Source organism: Anticarsia gemmatalis, chromosome 4, assembly GCF_050436995.1.
Source record: "Anticarsia gemmatalis isolate Benzon Research Colony breed Stoneville strain chromosome 4, ilAntGemm2 primary, whole genome shotgun sequence".
NCBI lineage: Eukaryota > Metazoa > Arthropoda > Insecta > Lepidoptera > Erebidae > Anticarsia > Anticarsia gemmatalis.
In genome coordinates this window covers 9,305,812-9,328,913 of record NC_134748.1, presented here as the reverse complement: position 1 = coordinate 9,328,913, position 23,102 = coordinate 9,305,812, and the positions used below count along the sequence as shown (strand labels likewise).

At 34.9% G+C, this 23,102-nt stretch overlaps 1 protein-coding gene across 1 annotated transcript in view; it reads right to left on the bottom strand.

Annotated features, from left to right (window-relative positions):
• Ptr (patched domain-containing protein) overlaps positions 1-23,102 on the bottom strand; it is a 45,056-nt gene that overhangs the window by 2,581 nt on the left and 19,373 nt on the right. Inside the window, exons 2-10 of the mRNA XM_076113637.1 lie at positions 7,941-8,217; positions 7,469-7,686; positions 4,080-4,258; positions 2,370-2,713; positions 1,839-2,039; positions 1,448-1,585; positions 919-1,232; positions 531-743; positions 36-245 (exon numbers count right to left, since the gene is read on the bottom strand). Coding sequence (XP_075969752.1) covers positions 36-245; positions 531-743; positions 919-1,232; positions 1,448-1,585; positions 1,839-2,039; positions 2,370-2,713; positions 4,080-4,258; positions 7,469-7,686; positions 7,941-8,217 — 2,094 coding nt within the window. The remainder of the gene's footprint in view (positions 1-35; positions 246-530; positions 744-918; positions 1,233-1,447; positions 1,586-1,838; positions 2,040-2,369; positions 2,714-4,079; positions 4,259-7,468; positions 7,687-7,940; positions 8,218-23,102) is intronic.

The following is a 23,102-nucleotide window of genomic DNA, read 5'->3' as shown; positions in this document are numbered from 1 at the left end:
AGTACTACCTACTAAGCAAATAATTATTGACTTACCTGATCAAAGTATACGAAATATGGATGAAAAACGGACGCATTTAAAGGCGATTGTGCCACAACGCTTCGAAGAACTTTAACCATTTCTTTTTCGTGATTCGTACCACTGATGTTAACAGCTTGAATGAGGAACCTTGAAGCGACAATCCTGTTTCCAGCTTCGTTGAATTTTACATCTAAAGAGAATGGGTTTGCAGGGAACAGCCATAACTGAAAAAGGTATAAATATTATAAAATAAAGAACTCGAATTTAAACTAGAAAAAAACTTTAGCTCTCAGTAGCGCATTGATATACCACTATTGACTATCCAAAATCAGCCTGCTATCGAGATATTTTGTATGAAATATGAATCAGTGTCTGTAGCGGGCGCCGTAGGAACTATTTTTGTAATAGATACAATTTAAATCACAAACTCCTATTATCTACTCAATAGCAACGACTGTACAGAACTGTACATTACAGATCCGTAAATGTACATAGATAGATATACTTACTTCTTTTAGATTCTTTATGAAATCATCTTCATCATCGATAGTGACGTTCAAGTAATCGTTATTTCTCGATACATAGTCGACGAAGGTTCGAAGCCACGACTCTGTGTAAAGTGAGTTCGAAATGTATGACGTGTTCTCTAGTTTCTGAGTTAGAGCTTCCACTTCGTCCTGTACTTGAGGATCAGAATAGTTGTACTCGCCACTTATTACCACCTTAACAAAAGAAAATGTTGATTAGGTAAACAAACGATACATTAAAAAATTAGATGTTAATGACTTAAAGGAATTTGTACGTTGAGCAGTAATGCAATAATAGCGTCTCTACTACTCATTAAAATTTTCATTCGAATTTAAAGAGTGAAAGTAAATTAATTGTAGACATATTTACCTGAATTCTGTAAGGGAACTCTCTGTAATACAGATCTTCTCGATCAAAGAACTCAACAGAGTATGAATCCACTTTGGACAATTTTCTTCTTTCTAACCCTTCTTGAAGATTAGTTACTCCGTACCCAGCTCCCGCTAAGTAAGCCAAGAATATGACGATAACTAGAGCTTTAACTGCACCGTTGTTGAGTAAATCTGCCATTGTTGTGCGGAAGAAAGCCATAATGCAGTGTTCTCTGTTGTCTACGGGATTGTCAGGATCCGCTTCGTCAATACCACCGCTGCAGAACGCTCTATACAGCCATGATTTTTCTTCTGTAATCAGAAATAAGAAAATATTACAATCTTATATTATTAGAGAAGTAGGAGTGCCTATCATATAATGCAAGTAAGTACTAAGATAGATAGCTAAGCAGATACCTAGGTCGTATTTTTGCATTTATGTTTTTTAAATTATGATCAGTCCGTAATAATATCGCTAAAAATTTTATAGTAATAGTTGCACTTTAAATAATTTGTAGATTATTTACCTTTCCTCGCTCTAGATTCAGGTAACACTTTCATGAACGTGATGGTGTGTCGGTTCTGCTTTTCGCGATATCCTGATATGGCCACGCAACCCGAGAAGAATGTTAAATGCCACACGAAAGTGAAGCACACGGCCAGACCTGAAACATATAAACAATAATAATGAAGGAATCATTCAACAATGTACGTAGCGAATACAATAAGTACCTACCAGGAGAGTAAAGCTATATGTGCTACTCTAAACTATATGGTCTATAATCGGGCCAAGTGCAAAGCGCTTTTATCTGTGCAAAAGTGCAATGCGACGGGGTAATATCAAACTTTCGCTTCACCAAAATCTATGCGCAAAATTAGCAGTTTAAAAGACCGACGTAGCCATAATTTAACACTTACCGGAGTACATGCAAAAGATTTGCACCGATGGGAACGGCGAGAAAATCCCAATGAAAAATGATAACATATCCGTGACTGAAGTGATTGTGATGGACACTGCGGCCTCCGACAACATGATCGCCATACGTTCAGGTACAGGTAGCTTGGGAGAGGCTCGTCTCCACGCCGCCAGCATCACAAATGTGTCGTCAATCCCGATACCTTAAAAAAGAAAAATTACATCATTTGTTCTAATAACATCGATGCTAAAAAGCCGTGATTTACACTCGAGTACTTAGCGATTTTGTCGATTACTAGCTCTTGCTAACGTTCATTATTTGTGGTGAAGGTGAAACATTCCCAGGAAATGTGCTACAGTGCTACATTTTTCATCTAATCAGTTCGGCACGACAGTCAAATTTAAATTTTTACCATATAAAGACGACAGAATGTAAAGCCGTAAGGTACCTGGAATATACTCATATATCACAGAGTAATCATGTCCTTAGTAGAGCAAGACAAGTGGAAGTAAAATTAATAATTACCACTTACCAATCATCAAGAAGGGTGCAGCTAAATTAATACCAATGAAAGAAATTCCTAGGTATATGGCGCATCCGAAAGCTGCTGCTGTGGCCATTACAGCCGAGATGTTACCGAGTAAACCCAGCCAAGGCTTGGAGCGAACCCAATCGCTCATCATACAAGTCACGATTGAGAAGATTCCCATGAGAATGAAAGTGGAACTGAAGAAGGGAATGACAGTTCTCGTGTTTTTCTCCAGTTCGTGGTCGAGGGTTCGTGAGGCGAATCGTGCGACAGAAATGTGTTTGAAACGTCCAGTGTCTTCTGCTATTCCGAGTGTGTCCAAGAATGCGTCCTCCCACGCGGCACCTCTGTAATTACAAATTAGAAATTATTAATTATAGTTTTACATACTATTCGAGGAACAGTTGTTAACTATATTCAAGGAAGTAAATTAAAATTAAGCTCATTCTGACCCATTCTTGGGTAGTTGTATCTTCCCAAAAAGATTCGTAAGATTTTAAGCCTATCATGCCAGACTAATAACCTTAATGCGTGCTGAAGACTTTACATTTCCTTCAGAATTTCTACCACTTAAGCAATTGATAACATTATTCCTAATACACACATAGTTTATTTAAGTTGTCAGTGTTTTGGTTCGGGTTTTGACAGCTCGTGTGTAAGGCGAATGCATACTACTTACTCGTCTACCTGCTTAATACATAATTTACGTAACAAATCATATTTTAGTGCGTTCACATAATGCAGTTCTTCAAAACGTATCAGGAAATTTATAGATGTTACGAAATATTGACCCACAATTTGTTAAACTATCTGCCTTTCCATTCGTATGCTTGTCCAATATTACGCAGTGTTTAGTATTCGGAGCGATTTCTCAAACCGTGTCAAGATCGAACTCTATTATCTAAGTTATAGAGCCGTGTGCTTACCCGAAGTGCAACGCTGCTGAGATTCAAAAGAACTAATAAAAGCTAAATGAAGCACGTAATAGCTAATAATAAGAAACTGTAGAAACGCTCATTGTTTCCTTCCAAAACTTAATGACTGTACAATCATGTCTTCCTTGAATCGCATGCATGGCTGTTGTGAACGCTTCGTGTTATTTTTAAGGATATCCTCTATTATACACGTAAGATAATAGTAATCTAATCACGATCTGTGTTCTCATTCTTGGCTCGGGCGAATATTGATCAAGTTTCTGCGAAGAATATGTTCATTCAACTGTATCCATGACACCAACCATGTAGCGAATATTTTTTTTTTCTATTATATAAAGGAGGTTGTTTAATTTAACCTAATAAAGATGCAGGCCAATATTCACAAAAAATAACTATTCAGCCCTATAATAAAAAAAAAACAATTAAAAATAAACCTTTAATGGCATTTCTTAATTTTATTGACCATTGGTGGCCAGTGTCTATTTTAGTAAAATAAATAAAAAGGTTGCACTATGCAAATTCTTTTCGTTGCTTAGGATTCGAAATATTTTTATTGTAAAATTAATATTTCGACGTTATTGATAGACCAGGCATTATCTATTTTTATGTAGCAACATAGGTCAATGAACTAAAAACTAACATATTCGAAGTTTACTTTTATATCAACCTTATTAAATTATTACTCTTTTAGTGGGCCATATTAGAATAGTTGACTTTTAACCTGACTTTTTGATAGTGGACATTTACCATAGGAAGTCGGAGGGAACAATTTGTTTACCTGTCTTGTTGTGCTTTGTTGTCGGTTCGTACAAACCAAACGAGTTGGACTGCGGGCACGGAGACTATGATGTCGTCCACCACCTTGGCGCCGCCGAAGAACACGGGGAACGCGTGCGCCTCCCACGTCACCGGGTTGAACATTATAGGGAACGTGAGGTTCAGCTCTCCACGCTCTACCTGTGAATTAAAAGCACAATAAGTTATTATTATGTATGTATAATTTGTCAGGCACCGTGAATACCTTTGTAATTTTTTTTATGTAGTATTTGTGTATTATGCTTTTAGCCCTAAGTGCCTTAAAATTAGGTAATAATAAGCTAATTTTTATTCGTAATTTCGCTGCTGAAAACTTAATATTATTACTGAAACTGTGGACGGAATAACCAGACCAGAATAGTGGTTTATTGTAAAGTGGCACCTAAAGACGTATAATTACAACAAGGCTGTATATGTATAAGTACATTTCAATGCAAAGGTAAAGGTTTATCCGTTCCTTAAAGGACGTAGACGTACATGTTTTGTATGAGTAGTTTAGCGAACTCTACATAATCATATATTAAGAGTTTCCACTACGTCCCGGCGCGTAGCGTGGCAAATCCTTGTGGGTACACTATCTTGCGGCCACAAAGATGCTCGGAATATAAATGATCTATGACACATTGTGACTTCACAACCCACAAACCCAGTAGGTAGTGTAGGTACCTAATTAAAGCATTTATTTTATAACGACGTATGACTATTGTAATTTCAATAACAATAGAATTCTTATTACAAAAGTATGAAGGTAGGTTTAGCGTATATTTGCCTAATAATATGGCAGTAACTGAAAGTTACACCGTAACAAAGTTGCGTATGGTGGTGTTTGTCATTGTTCTCTTTATGACCAACAGACGCTCATTACGATGGTGTGATGTAAGCGAGTGTGTACATAATGTACTTTGAACAATATTAAAATTCCGACCTAAAAGAAAAGAGCAAAGCCCTAGCGAAATATATTTGCTTAACAACACAAAGTTCTAATGTCAGTATCTACATTTGTTTGTCTTCTGTTTCTTCAGGTGCCAGTCACCTATTGTAAACTTGTGGTTTGTGGTTCTAAGTGAATAATATCTATTATTTTCTTACTGTAACTTTTATTATGTCTGTCTATTGTTTATAAAAGATGGTATGTCGGATTGCAGTGAGTCATTGAGCAGTGATTCCCTCGCCTTGGTTCAAACAATTATAAAGAATTCGGTATGAATGTAAAACAGTTGTCAAAACCCATGGTATTGACGCGAAGTTCCTGGTGCCGGCAGTGTCATTGACATGCTTTGCCATTGAGAACATTGTTTGCAAGTAAATAAACATCTTTGGTGAATAGCCGTTTAGTCACATTGATGAATGATTCTAAGAAATTATATTTTCCCAATTTTATAAGAATGAATGAATTAAAAAATGAGTAATTTTTAATTCGTATCCCCAACCCGTACTTGGCCAGCGTGGTGGACTCAAGGCCCAACCCCTTCCTGATTACGGGAGGAGAACCTTGTTCAGCAGTGGGGCATTAATGGGTTTAATAACGTCATTTTTTTTTATTTTTAAAGGTAATGCTCAGGGAATAGACTGTAGTGGTAGTTTGGTTCAATCATTTTCAATGCATGGTTATTGTTTTTCTGATCACTGGTAAGATCGTAAAACTCAGTTTTACTGATAACAATAAAGTTAAGTATGTTTATTATCTTATTGACATGTAAAGCTTCTATTACAATCTTATAATAGCTGAGCTATAAAAGCAAGTACTAATTGCTAAGAGTGAAGGATAATATTTTAATTATATCTGAGTATGTTCTATTAGCGGTAGCATATAATCCAACAACTTAGGAGAGAGTTGTATGCAAAGATGAGGCAGTCGGAGATATACAAAAGTCACAATTTAGATCATCAGTGACTCGCAGGCTTATGCAACCGACTGTGGCATAGTTAATATAACTTCCAATTAATTTGGAAATACGCAGAACTCTTAATTAAAATGTAGATATAGATAAATCGTGTGTGCCAATGCTTTCTGCTAAGTTGTCGGACTATAGTATATTGCGTGTTCATAATTTCATTATCATCAAATCGGTTCAGCAGAATTGCTATTAAAATTTAGAATATCCTGGCGGAAAACCCAATTGTATAGGAAATCAAGCCAACTTATAGGTAAATGTTGGCGCATTTGTTACGTGAAAAATCCTGTTTCATGGGTAAATGAACTCTTAGAGTGAGGTAAGGAAAAATTTACCCACCACAGCAAAAGATCAGCCAACATCTTTTTGATTTTGAGGTTATTGAACTCACATATCTCATTAGTGTAACGAGGTAGTTTAGAAAGAATACGTAAAAAGTTTGAAAATAAATAAAAATAATTAGTTTAGTTTAATAAGTATGTAGCGTAGTTATCCACAGTTGCTTTCAAGCAATGTTTTCAAAGAGAAAGTCCTTAGAAAATGAAAGCAGATTGTTGGTTATTTACATATGTATATGGGACATTTACGCAGCTCTCGGGTTTTACTTTGCGTTAATGTTTGTTTACTCCAGGCGACCCCGTTCGTACAAAAGTCCGTAAAGACGAAACTGAGTTTTTTGAAGAAACGTAAACCAATGGTAATGTGGATATATCGATATTATTTATATGGCCTAAGTGTTTTATCTGCTGAGTAGCCAAACTGAGGGAAAAAATGCAGCAAGAAGTATGAATGAATTAGGAAAATGTATGTATGTGTAAGTAGCTTGCAGCTACCACATAGAAATTTTGGAAATTTTCAAAATTTTCCTTGATTTTTCTGTACTTTCATTAGTAAGTCTAGATATTGAAAAGGTATATTGTTCATTGATCCATATGTTTGTTCTTAAACACGTCATCATCAATGTGGGGAGTCCCTTAGCTGAGTAATTGGCACAGAATACAATGACAGATTCAATGCTGTTAAGGATCGCGGATATGATTTTATTACCCATCTACTCCTTATTAAGACAATGAAGAAATGTCGATAGACATTCAATTGGATCAAACAAATTACCGCTTAAAGGATCAGTCACGTGTACCTACACTTATTTCAATAATTTACAGAACTTTAAAACCGATCAAATATTGACGTATGTTTATCTGTTTTGTAGAAAACGTCTAAAATATTTTTTTTTGTCGGCGTGATCTTTGTAGTTACAGCACTGCTTTTTTTCACTACACGAATGGTATTTTTTTCTCGAGTAATAAAGTTTGATTTATATCCCGATGTATATTCTAAAGTTCTCAGGAAGGCGTGAATAGTTATATAAAAGCCTTTTTGGTGAAATAGTTACACAAACTCTATGCAATCAGTATCAAAAATGGTCATTTAGTTCGATGAAAGTTGGTTTGCTCACCTCGCCAATAATCTTGTCCAAATTGAGAATGTCGTTGTTGTAGCATTGTCCTTCCCAGCGCGCGCACTCTTCCTTGTAGGAGAATATTTCTCCATTCGGCAGCGTAACTGTCATGTTCTGAACCAACTCGTCAACTTGTCTCAATTCCTTCCACACTTCAGATCGTAACATGTTCGTCGTGTTGTCTTTCGATACGATGATCACTCGGCCAAAACGTCCTGTAAATAACAATGTTTACCTTGAGATAATAATACAAAAGTTCAACGTTTTTTCCTCAAACATGTATTTAGTAAATGTTAAGTCAGTTTTAAGACAAATTCACACCTCGATGTGAAATTAGCTGTGACAACAAAAATTAACAAGTTTTACTAATTTCGCGTCTCGTTTTAAGTGCTTATCATTGACAAAAACTCGTTAAAATAACTTATTCTGGTAAAAAAATATTCTTAAAATTAGATAAGTTTGAACAAACCTGGCCGTGTTATCCTCCCGACATTGAATCTGTGTGAATAGTTGACTTTGAAATGTTCCTCTACGATTCTCCTTTCAAGTTTTCCTTGACCACTGACTGGTGAGAACAGGTACTCTGGGTCCATTTCATAGTTGATTCTTTGGTAGCCTGTGATCATGAGCAAGGAGAGCAATATCGGTATGATGATGAAGTATCCCGGTTGTCTGCCAACTATTAGACCTAGTTTGTAGAAGGATTTGTTGAGGACATCGTCCACGATCGTGATCCGGCAACCCATCTGGAAAAAACAAATGAACTGTGAGTGTGGGTCACGAATGTTTCAGTCATTTATGTAATACGGCGTGACATTCGTACTCGTATGTTTAGTTCAACATCAGTCACAGTTACAAGTGAAGCTACGTATTTCAAATGACATGATCACCTTGGATGCGGTGTGTTTGACCGTAAAAGTGGAAGGTGCTCATTCACCTAATACAGTTTTGCAACAGTATATTACCAATACTTAATATTACACATACTTAATGTCGAAACTTGAAGCAATAGTTTAAGCTTAGATTATCTAACTGCAGCTATCGATGAGTTAACATATTGTTGTAAATTGGTTTTACATAACGAATTCAATTTCCTCAACTAAATTGCTTGTTTAAAACGCGAAGATACGCTACTATTGTTGATTTTCTTTATACAAACAAGACACGTAGTACCTACGTCAGTCATCTAACATTTCTGGCAAACCTTAAACAGCCTGTTGTTTAAGTCAATGGGTATGCTAATATTTAGATTCTTAACACAATGTTTCGTGTGTTTGGGATACAATTGGAGTTATTGAGACTAAGCCGCAATTTGTCGTCAGCATATTTGAAATACGGAAAGTGACAGCACCATTAACGTTATTTTCAAGTCATATTTATTAGGGAAAAAAAGAGGATTTTCACTTAATGAACCACTCAGGGAAATCTAAATTACTGCATTCTTTAAAGCAGTATTTCTAACACACTCTCGATATAATTACGAGTTATTAGTACGATCAATCATAACGTTGGCGATCATCGACCGTGCGTGAAGACCTCGTTTGCAGAATAGTGTACTTATAAAAAAGTAATATGTAATTATGAGGTGTAATTTTGCGGATTATAATGTAGGTCTATGAGTAAAACGTTTCAGTGCAATATAAACCGCAGTCAACCGCTGCGTTGCGGTAAACGTTAACGATGATTCCATAATTGAGAGATATTACGCACTATTCGCACTGTGATAGGCTCGCCGCACGCTGTATACTAGTCATAGCCAATTAGGTCACAGTACACGCTTGTAAGCAGTGCGAAAAATCCAGAAAAGTCGCACTCTTCATCAGCTTCAAATAGGTCTTGTGGCGAGGTAGTCCTTCTAGAGCACCCGTTCGAATAGCACCTAGCCTAGTCCGCGATGAGAAGCTGTCAAATATAGGTGAGTAAGGTTAGGTGGCTCTAGAAGGCTCTAGATGGACTACCTCCTTGCGGCTGCTTGCTCTTCAAAGCTTTTGATGATACGCGAGAGTGCTGTTTTGAACGCTCGATCATGATTTCCGTAACGCTTATTATCTTATTTATTTGTTGTCTAGGTTTCGTAATCTTTTGACCTAGTTGCAAAAGCGTCACAGTCCCTTATAAGTCTTTATAGATGTTTGTTCCGGTGTCCGGTGGTTTGCCATTTACTGGTTATAGCGAATTGTTATCAGTATTGATACCTTTAAAGGTTTTTGCGCACATATAAGTTTGTCTGTTATGTTAATATTTGCTAATATTATTCAGACGGCAACTAAAGGCAGCCTAGTTGACTAATTTTGGACCTACATTATCATATGTATATCTTATATGAGACAGATTTTCCAACAGGCTATGAAACAGCATTTTAAAGTCGCAATACCTACAATAATTATTATTGCGAAAGACGTGATTGATAAGACGTCAGTATAGTTAGTTTAAAAGTTAGTAAAAGTTTTGAGATGCATCGGCAAAAATAAAAGAAAAATAAAAAATAATAACAATGAAAAGTAAAAAATTAAAAATAAAATATGAACAAATGAATAATCGACAGCGTCCATAAAATAAAATACAGTGGTTTTTAATAAATCTAAAATTCAGCATTGCTATTTATTAAAATCCCGTACATTTGTAAATCTAGTTAATATTCGCAACGATCGATCTATCGGGCCAGTTACGATATTTTAACGGTTTCTTAATTCTAATGTTTAATCTCAGATCTAAAACGGATGAATTACACATGATTTATTACAGTTCTACAGTTCTAAGATGTCGTAACGGTGTAGTTGCGGTCCAGTCATTATTAGTTTGTAGCGCTTCAGCAAAACGACTTTACAAATTACCTGTGGTCTCTAAAGGACATTTTGTTTTGATGAAATGAAGTTACACGTGTAAAGTTGTGTTGACTGTAAGTTTTCTTGCTAAATCATTTTTTACGATATTTTATATGGTAATTGGAATTAGCCTTAAGTTCAAACGTGAAGCATGCCTCCTTGAAAAGACTACTTTAAAAAAAGTATTTGCTTATCAGTGAAGTAAATTATCGAGTTTAAACCAGGCATGTCTTAAATCTTTTCGTATAGTTCTTCAAGAATTGCAAATGGGTTTACTTGTATTCGCTTGGCGTGGTGATAACCTACTCCTATCTGATACTAAGAGAAGCAGTGGTCAAAATTTATCTGATTTTAACCTTTATAAGGCATAAAATTGAGTAAACTAAAGAAACAAAATCAAAGTGTACTCCATTATGTTTAGGCAATAGCTGATGCATTACGATGAACAATGTCCTTCATACTAATAAGACATTAGAGTGGTCTTCGAAAAACGAAAGTACAATGTTCACTCACAGGTAATTGCTATTTAATAGTAAGTTTAAACATTAGGCGGTGATATCTACGAAATATTTAGGTTGGGTAATGACCTCTGTATAAACAAATAAGTATACAATTATCTATTTAATTACATTTGTTTAATAAAGGAGTCTTGATTATTATTGTATCTATGACGTCTTATTTTGTGGATTAAATCCTTTGGCCTACTTTTGAGACGATAATACGTTAGTTAGTTACGTTCGTGCATTGGAAATATTTTATAGGAGTTGCGTACTAAGGCGCTGGATTTTGAAGTCGGAAAAACGTTGTGCGATGGAGCAAATCAGTAAATTAACCTTAATTTTTGACTGGTTTTCTTGCAAACATAAAATCGGCTTTGTTCCAGCTGACTCAGTAAATAAAACATTGCTCTTTAAAACTGGTTCTGGCACATTTTTCACGACACAAGTAACCTACAATAAGAAGAGACATATACGTAGTAGTTTTTATCATAAGCTTCTTTACAAGGCGACATAATAATTTGTCCGCAAAGGCCGTTCAGAAAACCTAGTTTAGATATGTAAAAAAAGTAAAACGGCCAGTGCAAAAACCGTTTATAATCTGTAGCACGGAGGCCACTTGACCAATGACAGCCAGTGGCTTTCTTTGCCAGACTAGTTGCGACACATACCCGTAATCGTTGCAATAGATATTTAGTTTTTATTAATGTCTCCAATTAATATACAACTAGATTTTGGGTCAAGCGACTTCTAAGTATATTTTGAAAGTTCACGGTGACTGTACGTTTTAAATGCTGATTCATTAGTGCTCGGGGTCCGTAAGGTGGTTTAATTTAAAATAAGATAAAAAGGATATGTCACCATGTTATCAATAGGTGGGTAGAATGAAACCAAGAACATTGAAACGGTTTGTATTCATTAACTAGTGTTTTTACGCAGTTTGTTCAATCTCGTTTAAAAGTTTTAAAAATAAAAAAAGACCTTGATCGGTATAAAAATTTAAGCGACTTTTGGACTTATAAATTAAAATAATAGGCCATGCATGTGGTAGATACATGAGTGTATATGACAGACGCGCATAAGTTAAATTGGAAAAAGACGTAGATACACTAAATCATTCTTTATTTTTCAACTTTTCAGCCAGTGTAACCTGCGCGGGAAAGTCAAGCAATCTAAGGTAAATAGCATGCTCACGTTCATCCTATTATACTAATAGATTATAGAATAAAACGAGCCAAATACCTACATGTCATGTACAAACTTGATAAACCTCGATTTTGGCGGTCTATTACGTTGGTACCTACCTAGCTTTAGCATTTATTTTAGAAAGGAAATTTAGTGTGGAAACCAGGAAGGCCTGAAAGCTTGTTCTTCTTGTTTACTGTTCAACTAAAAAAATTGCCAAATGTATGTTCCAAAGCGGAATAAGAAGATTGACGTCGTATAATCCAGTTACATTCAGACAGACAAGAGAGCGATTTGTGAGTAAATGAGGATAATGTAATAGGTGTGTCAATTGATCGTCACGTGCTCGCATTAACACTGTCACACTTGTTGTCCGTCTGCTCAATGAAGACATTATTACGCACTCTTTTAGCGCCTTGGCGCCTTGTCATCGAATTGTCAATTACCTAAAGATCTTTGCATAAATAGAGAAGTTATTTTTACTCTAGAGTGATGGCATACTATTGTAAAATACATGAAGATTAGTCAAAACTTAAAAGTAAATGCGTACTACTAGATTTTATTGTAAATGCGAAGTTTGTAAGGATTGATGTATGTATGCTTGTAATGCTTTCACACAAACTACTGAACAGATTTGGACGAATTTGTCACACAGAGAGTTTATAACCTAGATAACCAGTAGAGTACTTTTTACCCCAGGAAATCTTTTAAACGCGGACAAAATAGCAGGTAGAAGCTAGTAATATTATTGCTTATAAACTGATGACCTGCTGACGTTTCATATCTGTATAATGTTATAATGTCCGAGGAAACCGTAATGTTCGACGTCCTGCGACTCCGATACAGTTGCGATTTCAAGCAAACACCCGCGTGACGAAGGGGTTAAGGCCATAGATAATAACCTATTAAACCTTACATTGGTTTCGCTTATTATGTCTAGACTATAATTGAATGGATTTATAAACTAAAATATCTTTTATTGCCGTGTCAAATGGATTTTACCATTCAATAGGTAGAATATAAAGCATTTTCAAGGACAATTGGGAATTGTATATTAAGACAAAGCGAAGGGGGCATGTCCATTTTTTTTATTTGCTTACGTCATAGGCCCGTTTAATTTGGCCAAACAACTGAGCAAGAAACTTAAATTTTCTTTTCGAGTTCTATGTTGTTCTTAACAGTTAACTATGAGAAATCAGATGGAGAATCACGTAGTTGGAACACCCTTCATAAGTTCATACAAAACTTTGACGTTAATATGAATAAAGAAGATTCTCAGACCCTTCGGTTTCTATTGACAGAATCGTTGTCGGTAAATTATGTCTCCAATAGATCAGGAATTTACCTTGTTGAAACATGACGGAGGCGGCAATACAGGTTGTGAACATGGCCACTCGGCCGCGTGTCTTCGAGATCCTTCTAACATGAGTAGATGCACTCTGGCCTTACTTAGCTTGTGTGTTTACGTTACTTACATACTTAATTATACATAGCTCGTATATATTTAACAAACTGGCTTTTGAACAGATAATTATTGATTTATTTGGAAAATACGGTCAAAAAAGTTATTTTATTTCATAAACATTTTTACAAAATATTTGGATAGTCCCTAGTCCACACAAGGCCGTGGTTGACTCAAGGCTTAAATCTTCCCTCATTTTGGGAGAAGACTCTTGCCTAGCAGGGGGAAATTTATTTATTTGAATCGTGAAATTTTAATTCAACAGTGACAGTTATCTAAATTTAAAAAAAGTTCTATTTATTATTATTTGGGTCAGGTAGCGACTGGTAAGGACACAAACGTAACGTAAGTGTAGTCTAAAATTATCACCGGTGTTACGAATACGTAAGTAGATTAAACTAATTAACTGAAATATAAGTATATAAGTATAAAATATGTTGTGCATGTCGATGGTCAAAGTTAAAAATATACGAGGTTACTAGATTTCAAAGTAAAGCCTGAATTTAATTAATAAGTATTTTATATGAAATAACTACATGCTGTTTTCCAATATTTCAATCTCGTGTCTTGAAAAATTCTTTGCATCCTTTACTTTACAAACGTAAAAAAAACGCCTGTTTTGCTGCTATATTTTTGAACAACAATATGTAAATATATTATACTGTAAGATCTAGGAAAACCTCGCAAATATACTTAATATATGTAGCCAGACGTGTGGTACATACTATCGCATATAGATAAATTATTGTGTATACGATAGGCAAACACATACAATACATACCCCCCTTCAGGGAAATACAGGTGTGAGGTTATGTTTACGTTATAAATCTATGTATGTAGAGCATCTACGCGGACCTCCTTGACCGGCTGAACGGCCACCTTTCACTTATGTACACTTAATTTATATAGCGTTAAAACTGTTCATAAAATACTGACCACAACTGGGTCGTTTGTATAAAAAATGTACAGATGAGATTGTTTTCGTACCATCCGTATAGACATTGTTATTGATTGATGATACACATGAATGTGCGGCAGATTTAATTGTTCAAACAAGTACAACAATTTAAAATTATTTTCTACTATAACCATATTGTATACAATACAATTTATTTAATAAGATTTCAAAACCGAGGAAGCTTCAGGCTATGAAGCGAATAAAGCCATCAAACATCTACAATTTAAATAAGAATAGTTTATAAATGGCAGGGTATAATTCTATTGAAACGCTCGTATTTTCTAGATACATACAAAATGTCTCTATTTAATAAAACATACTCCACATTTCTTAGTGCATATTCTTTTCCGATGTTTACATTCCGATGTAGCCGCACGTCCAACTTATAATATTATGACTATCATGAAACGTAGATACAAATCACAATGGTTATCGTAATTTCTAGAGGTCATCAATAAATACCATGTATTATTACAACTTGCTTCCTCGCCAGCATGCTTAAAGGAAACACAGTTTCAGTTAAACATAATCAATGTATGAAATAGTGGAATCTTACGTTACAAAATACGAAAGTTTAGATGTTTGGATGCATGTATGTAGCTCAATAACGCCTAAATGACTGAAACTTTGTATAACTTTTGACTTTGTAGTCCAGGTTGGACAAACATATAGGGTCGTTTTTAACCGTGAAATCAATTCAAGCGTAAAAGCTAGTTCGTTTATTAATTTTGTTAATCGTGTTGAAATACATTAATTTAAATGAAACTGGCCAACACGTAATACAAAAAAAAAAGGATTAATAAAACAAATTTAGCTAGAACATACCATCAGATAGGAAAATAGAATATTTGTATATCCATCTGCACCATACAATGTTTTACAAGAATAAAGAGGATCTTACCTTGAAAATGTAACATACAGTTACAAGAAAGCTTGTCAATCATAATATTGTTTTAAATGAGTAACCTGTTATTGTTGAACGTGAATCACCGTCTGCATGATTAACTAATGAAGTCATATCTTAATGGTTTCTGGTGCACAAGGGTTCGAAAGGCACAGCTTAGGCCAGTTTGCATAATAGCGTTATAATGTAATTAGTCGTTTATGTAAGAGGTCGTTACACTTGCTCAGCCGCACAATGGAAGGTGATTCGTCTTTGTAATATTTTCTCTTTTGGAGGCTATATTATTATTGTATTTTGAGTATTTGGAAAGTTTATTTGCAAATATTTGCGGTGAAAATAAGTACTGGGTTTTCACTTGAATACAAAAGATGTAGGATTCAGTATTTTAGTGCCATTCGTTTCCTCGTTTCATGGTTTATCCATAGTTTGATGATTTTCCTACGTCAATCGAGAACTACTCTAAAACTAGCTAGTCATAGAACCGAACTAGTATTCGTGTTATTAATTAATTTCGCTTAAGAATATTAAGCGAAATATCATTATTGTAGAACTTTGTAAACTGCACGTATCATCTATACATACTATAATACTTTTCATTACGGCTAGATGTAGGTGCTGCATGATGCGTATATTTGATTTCGACAATGGCTTGTATTTACCAGTTACCAATATATTTACTGTTAATCATTAACAGCCACATAAATAATGTTTCTAGTACATTTAGTTGGTTGGCGCCGTGCCGTGAAAGTGTGCAGCGGTCAACGGCACTTTACGTCATGTGACAAGTAGCGATCACAGACACTATCCTATGTGATTATCCTTCAGCTATCGTTACTGTTGAGGAAATCATATGTTTACCTAATTGAAGGAAAATGCCGCAGGGTTAAGTGGAAAGACGCCCAGTGAATATCATTTGACGTTTCCTTGAATTGAATAAAGTTGTAATAAATACTTATTTCACTACATAGAGGTCGTTTTACTAAATTCTAAAACATAGTGAGGGCCAGTCTCTTTCCTTCTTCCGGGCTTAATTAGGCGAAGTACAGGTGTTATCTATTTAATTGAAAGTTAAATCTTCGCTTATAATCTATGGGAAATCGCGAACGGTTTCCACCAACTTTCTACAATTTTCTTCGTATATGGCAAAATGAGATCACGTACTAGGAATGTGGTCACACGCACCATTGAATAAGTTGCCTTATGTAACATTACCGGGTTACATCATTATTGAGCCCTACGTGCCGTGGAACATGGCTTAACGACGTGACATTGACATGTAATACAAGACTTAGGCACATCTCGACCTTTTAATGACGTTATTTTGGGCTGAAAACCCTGACCCGTCACAAATGGATTTATGATGACATTATTTTAACTCTATTTACATCTTTTTTTTCAAAAGTACTTGATTAATTACCTACAAGTTAGAAGTCATTGTCAAAGTGTTTCCACCTTGACACAGGTTGATTGTAATCGTCGTATCGTAACCGATAAAGTTAAAATGGTGACAATTTCGTAATAATGAATGCCATCAAAAACATCCTGTAAAAAATCTCAAGTCTCGCAGCGTAAAAAGTGGTGAGATCTATGTAATACCAAGTCGATTAATCTGTTTAGTCTCTACTGAAAGGACCTTCTGTCTTAAGTTATTACATAAGTTATTATCATGCCAATATAAAAAATATTTCACGTTTAAAACAAATAAATCGACCTGGCCATCGCATAATTTGATTATTAGTATGTACCACACTGCACAGCACGACGGGCCAGCAACCGAAATCCTCACTAGGGTCCTTCCGAATATAATGATTGAGATGAGTATCTTAAAGAAATTAATGCTCCTGAAATTTTAATGGCGAATTTGTGTTTTCATGCGATGACCAAGTCGACTTATTTGTTTTAAACGTGAAATATTTTTAATATTGGCATGATAATAACTTATGTAATAACTTAAGACAGAAGGTCCTTTCAGTAGAGACTAAACAGATTAATCGACTTGGTATTACATAGATCTCACCACTTTTTACGCTGCGAGACTTGAGATTTTTTACAGGATGTTTTTGATGGCATCTCACTTCTTTTTGTAAAGCGAACATAAGTCCAATTTCTATGGAAAGACGGTTATTTTTTTCATAATTCAACATATTTTCCTATTGAAATGTTGTTCAGTTTCATGGGCTTAAACACCTTTAAGTTATGCCTTATACAGTAGGTACCTATGTACACCTATTATTTTCTATTATACTACAGTAATAATTAATTCATTAACTGCAAATGTAACCTTGTAATCCTATATAAATGTATAAGATTACAAAGTTATTCTTGCAGTTAATGTATTTAGAAAACTGGACTGAAATTAGAAAATATTGAAATTTTCCCATGATTAAGATACTAAATTCTATTTGTATTCTAAATTTGAAGCTTCTAAGTCTGCTAGAAATGCCTTAGACTTTTGATGATCGGTGAGTCAGTGAGTCAGTGAATCAGTGAGTGACAAAATTCAAAACTTTAACAAGTTGTCATTCTTAAAGTACTAGTTCAAATTGACTGAAATTTTCAATATACCGTGTTCATACAATGACTGATAAGTCGCTAAAAATTCAGGCTTCTTGTTTTATCTACAACAAAATTATAGGGGGTCGAAAATGGCCTGAATTGCTTCGAGAAAAGATGGTACGGCCGTGCCGCTTTTTTTTGCTCGACTTGCGGGGGCACTGCCGTGCCCCCAGATTTCTTACGGATTGCCAACTGCAAATTAAAAATTAATCTATTTTATAGATGCATGTTTTTTTGCGAAACGTGGAAGAATTTGACATTTGAATTACGTTTTTTGGTAAATACATGCTTAATTTTTGGCTAATTTGATGGAGAGAGGACGACCTTGTAGTCAGGTTTCGCGACTGAGGCTATTGACTTATTATTAGATAGCTGAATGAAATGTAACTATTATTTTAATAGGTCATGATAAACGTCACGATACCAGACAGTTTTCAAGCACAGTGAGTGCGACTGACGAATAAGGTCACGAGTAATAAACTGAAATTATTATATTTTTCTACGGGGAAACACGTTCAATAATTATTTTGGAGTCCTAAGTTCGTTGTTGTTTTAATGCTTTTAATTCAACAAAACTGTTTGATTGCGATACCTACCAAAAACTTGTTGGCAGTTTTTATTGTTTCGCATTTATTGGCACATAAAAATACTTGTATACAAAAATATTTATTTTACATTTCGTCATCAATTTTACCACATTTAGCACTTAAAAGTTAGCAAGGAGGTGATAATTGGCTCGCAAAGATTTACATAATTCGGTAAACAGTTAGCGGAACATTACTTAGTGTTAACTCAGTAATTAATTACTAAACAATGATGTATTTACTGAAGATTATGTATATGGAGGGCGAGCAAATCTAACCTTTAGTTCATAAACATATTGACATATCATTATTAAACGAGGATATTGTATTTATTGCTACACGATCGTGATATATTACATCGCAACAATACAATTAGATTTATCTTTAAATAATATCAAAACCGTGTAATCTACAAATGGGATTATAAGGACATTGACAAGTAAACACTCAAATATTATTTGAATACAACGACCAAAGATAATACCACGCTGAATACTTAATAGTCAAATTACCTTTGTTGGCTATAATATAGAAGCAGCAAGGTATCAAATATAATAGGGGTATTAACACAATTATGTAATATTAGGGTCATAGGGTCATCTTTACCTCGTTTTCAACCATAAAATAATCGTTAGGGGTGTCACTCTTTTACGTGCACGTTTCTAATTATACGCACGCAAAGTTAACAAACCCGTTGCGCGTACGCAACAGTGTCCTAATCGTAACCCGAGGCGTGCTCATTGAGAATTTTAATGACAATATATAACTCATTTTCGGAGAACACTTTAACTCGACAATGTGCAAGATTTCAGTACAGTTAGCTTTATTTATTTTGCAATAGTGATTATACTATTTGGTGTGCAATTAAAAATGTATTAGACAGTACCTGCAGGGTGTTTCGACATTCGTATCCGCTTCTCAATCAGCTGTTTGATTGTCATAAACAACTGTTGAGAGACATGCAATACTTAATGGTACCTCTATTGTTTTGCTTTTATTATTGAGTCTCACACCCAAATTGTAATCTTTATTGATCAAGCAATATTCAGTGGCTACCTGGTGGATAAAACGTTAATTTAAAATAACCAATTCTTTGTCAGATCCCTTTATCACTCTGTCAATAAAAATTGTAAGAAAAGATTGTACCGGCGTGAAACTGCGAAAATAACAATAAGAAAGTGAAGTCAATATAATGAATTAAACAATCGTCCCATCTTTGGTCTGAGAGAAGGCAAAGTTACAGGCTTTTCATATACAAGTGTTGACTACTAAAACAGTGAATCCTTGAAGATCATCAGTAAATGAGCGATGCATGCTTCATGCGATCTGGTGTGATAACAACTAACGCATTCTAATTACCGTACATTGGTGACACAGGATAATTTATTTTTAAGTACACCTACAGAAAGCGAGCCTACGAGGTTAAAATAATATTCCCCTAAGTAAAGATAGTTGGGAAATGACATGTGTGCTGTAGATGTTACTTGAAAGATCTTTCATATGCCAAGACGAGTGTGATTCCAGTGGTGGTGGACAAGTTCCCTTTCGACGTTTTCCTTCACCGTAAAAGCAAGTGATAATTGAATGTCAAATTTTCGCAAATACTAAAAGACCTTAACACAGTAGCAGTTTTTATGAGAACTTTAAATAATCTGACATTTCTAAATTTTAATGAATAATGATTATACTTGTAAGTTCGGCATTTACATACTATTCGCAAAGGTAACGAAATCGAACCTGTTGTAATGTTGTAGTAATATTTTACAAGTGATGCATGTAAAGGCCATGTTGCCGATGTAAACTTGAAGTAGTAGTGATTGCTTAAACGATTAAACGTATCTATCGTTTAATCGTTTAAGCAAACTTCGATTAAGAAGGAGCGCGAAGTTTTGTATAGCAGGATTATTATTAGTACTTAGTATTCATGCACTCGAGTGCCCCTAAGCTATAAATCTCTGAGTAAATTTAGCATGTCAAAAGCCGCCGGAATGATGTCACATCATCCGTGTCACGAACAACCACGTAGCCAATACAAATTGTTATTTAAAACTCATATTTTACATAATATTTCACATTCATAATGCGATAGAGATCACCCGTTACGTGATTCTCTTAAGAATTCGGTTACAGTGACGATTGGCAAACCCTGTACGTTCACTACGAACATTTTACACTTGTAGAACATAATTGCTTGTTAATTATCATAATATTTCGCAGTGGGTGGTTGTTATCTGTCAGTCAATCTTAGAAATTAAAAGGATTCGTAAGATAGTCATTCTCTTTTGCTATCAGTATTGTTCGTTTGGCTCTGGATAAATTCACTATGTCGTCAAGATATGTGTTCAATGTTATTGGATTACACCTATTTACGTGGATTTAAATCTTAGTGACCTTTTGTTTGGACTTAAGACATTATATTGAGAAATAAGCTGGAAGATATACGTAAAATATAAAATCTTGTCAAAAGACATAAGACATTGCATGTACAAGGGCATTTACTTGGCTTTTTACAGCAGTTAGGTGTTGCAATAAACATTTAAAAATGAAAGAGACAGAAGGTCATACTTGTTTTATGCTTAAAATCTAATCGTCGTAATACATTAATTGTTGAAACTCACGCACAAGTTAATAGAAGTATATTATTATTGCGATTGCGTTGTTATAAAATTGGCATAATATACACACACATACGCAATGTCTGTGATTGTAGGAATTGTTTTAATAGTTAAAGGTGTGTTTTAAAATAATCCTCCTACATTGATTGCTTAGTTAATGATTGTGTGCAAAACTCATCAATATTCTAGACCAGACATAGACATAGCAAACGATTGGATAAGGAATCGTAAACTAGACGTAATTGATTGTGCTGTGTTTTTGGTAAAGAATACCTAGTTTGTTGGAACACGTGCCTACTATTCAATGCAGGAATATTCCAGCTAAAGACCGTGTATAATTAATATTTAGTTACTGTTAGATTATAGTTCTATTATTGATAGTTAGAGGCAATATTTAGTCCTTTATTATCTGTAGTGGCGACGAGAGTAAGAGTTTCTGCTTGCGGGACTGTAGATTGGCATTTAATCATTGCAGGATATCAAATGTTCTTGCGTTCATCAATCATGCAAGAATATGCATTTAAGTCGTTTTGGTTTTAAATACTACACTAGTCTATTTGGCTTTTTTATCGTCTTCTGTGCTAAAATTTCTAACGTTTCTACCAAGAACGAGGTCGCTTCAAGGCTGGGTCACAACGTCGAGGCAAATGGAGCACACGAGGTTGTTTCGAGGCTCCAACCATTGGGCTTTCCTCATTCAACAATACCACTTCCGTAATATCCTACGTCGAATTATTATCATGCCGTGACAGACCTATTTTCATGTGTCCTTTTCTAAATATGGCCGGCGGTTTTTTAATACAATTTTCCTTTTAGTTTGTTCAATGATTTTCCTCAAGTGTAAATGATTATTTTGTTGCACGGTTATATAGAATGGATGCAATGTGCATGCTTTTTCAGAGTTGAAGAGAAATCGGCCTCAAGTAATAAAGTGACCGTTACTTTGTGTCGACTTTTATTAAAGAATGCAATTACATACTAAAATACAAGCTGTTTCTAATATTAATGTCTATAGAGGCTTATTTGATGACAAATTATGGTATATTGAGCTCAAAAGTTTTTAAGAACTTAATAATATGTGTAATCAATATATGAAAGCTATTCTCGATATCCTTTGTGAAGTAGAAACGCATGAAGGATTGACGCATTGAATTTGCTTTTTTATGCGATTAAGCGAAGCGATCAAAATAACTTATAAACTTAATCTGTATATTATTTTATTTAAGTAAAGAGTATATTCCGAACAAGTACAATTTCTAGGATCGTCTATTCAAGAGCGAACGATTCTGCACATTTTCTAATTTCACTTGATTCCAATTCAGATCGGTTTCCGTTTTATGTGTTTTATTCTGTTTGTTTTCTCAATGAGAGCTCATTACCCGCGTCAATAGGATGTTGCTTTCGAAATTCTATTGTTATTCGGTGGCTTCTTGTTGACATACGATGATTGTTCTTTGTTTAGAGCTCATCAATTATTTCTAATCGTGACAGAGCAATGCGCCTCGTCGCGTGTCGCCGATGCGCCTGTGCGTGCCCATGCATGTCCACTGCTGGCTTTCTATCGATAAAGTGCAGTACATCATGTTAAATATTTATCTTATTTATTAAAAGTTTCGATAAGTATAGCGTGGACGGTTATTGCACAATTATCAAATTTCTGAGGGAAAAAATGTAGTATGCCCAGCGGTCGAACACTATAATGGGCTGTTAGAAAATGAGAAATATTTGCGTTATTTCGTTATGATTATACAAATAATTATAACAATCTAATCTATTTGCAAATTGGTATATCAGACCGTCCGCTGGCATAGCCGGGTGATTAATTAGGTATCGTGCACGCGATCCATGCATTCACCAATTAAATAGGTATTTCAATCCATAATTATGCATGATATGTGTACAATTTGCAATTTTAAGCTTTCATCCGTGGAGAGTGTAGATTTGCTTAAACATACGCCCACGAAGTAGAGAGCGTCTTTTGAACTCTGATCTCAGATTTTGGATGCGGATTTTTTGCATCAGTCGTCAATATGTTTTTATATCTT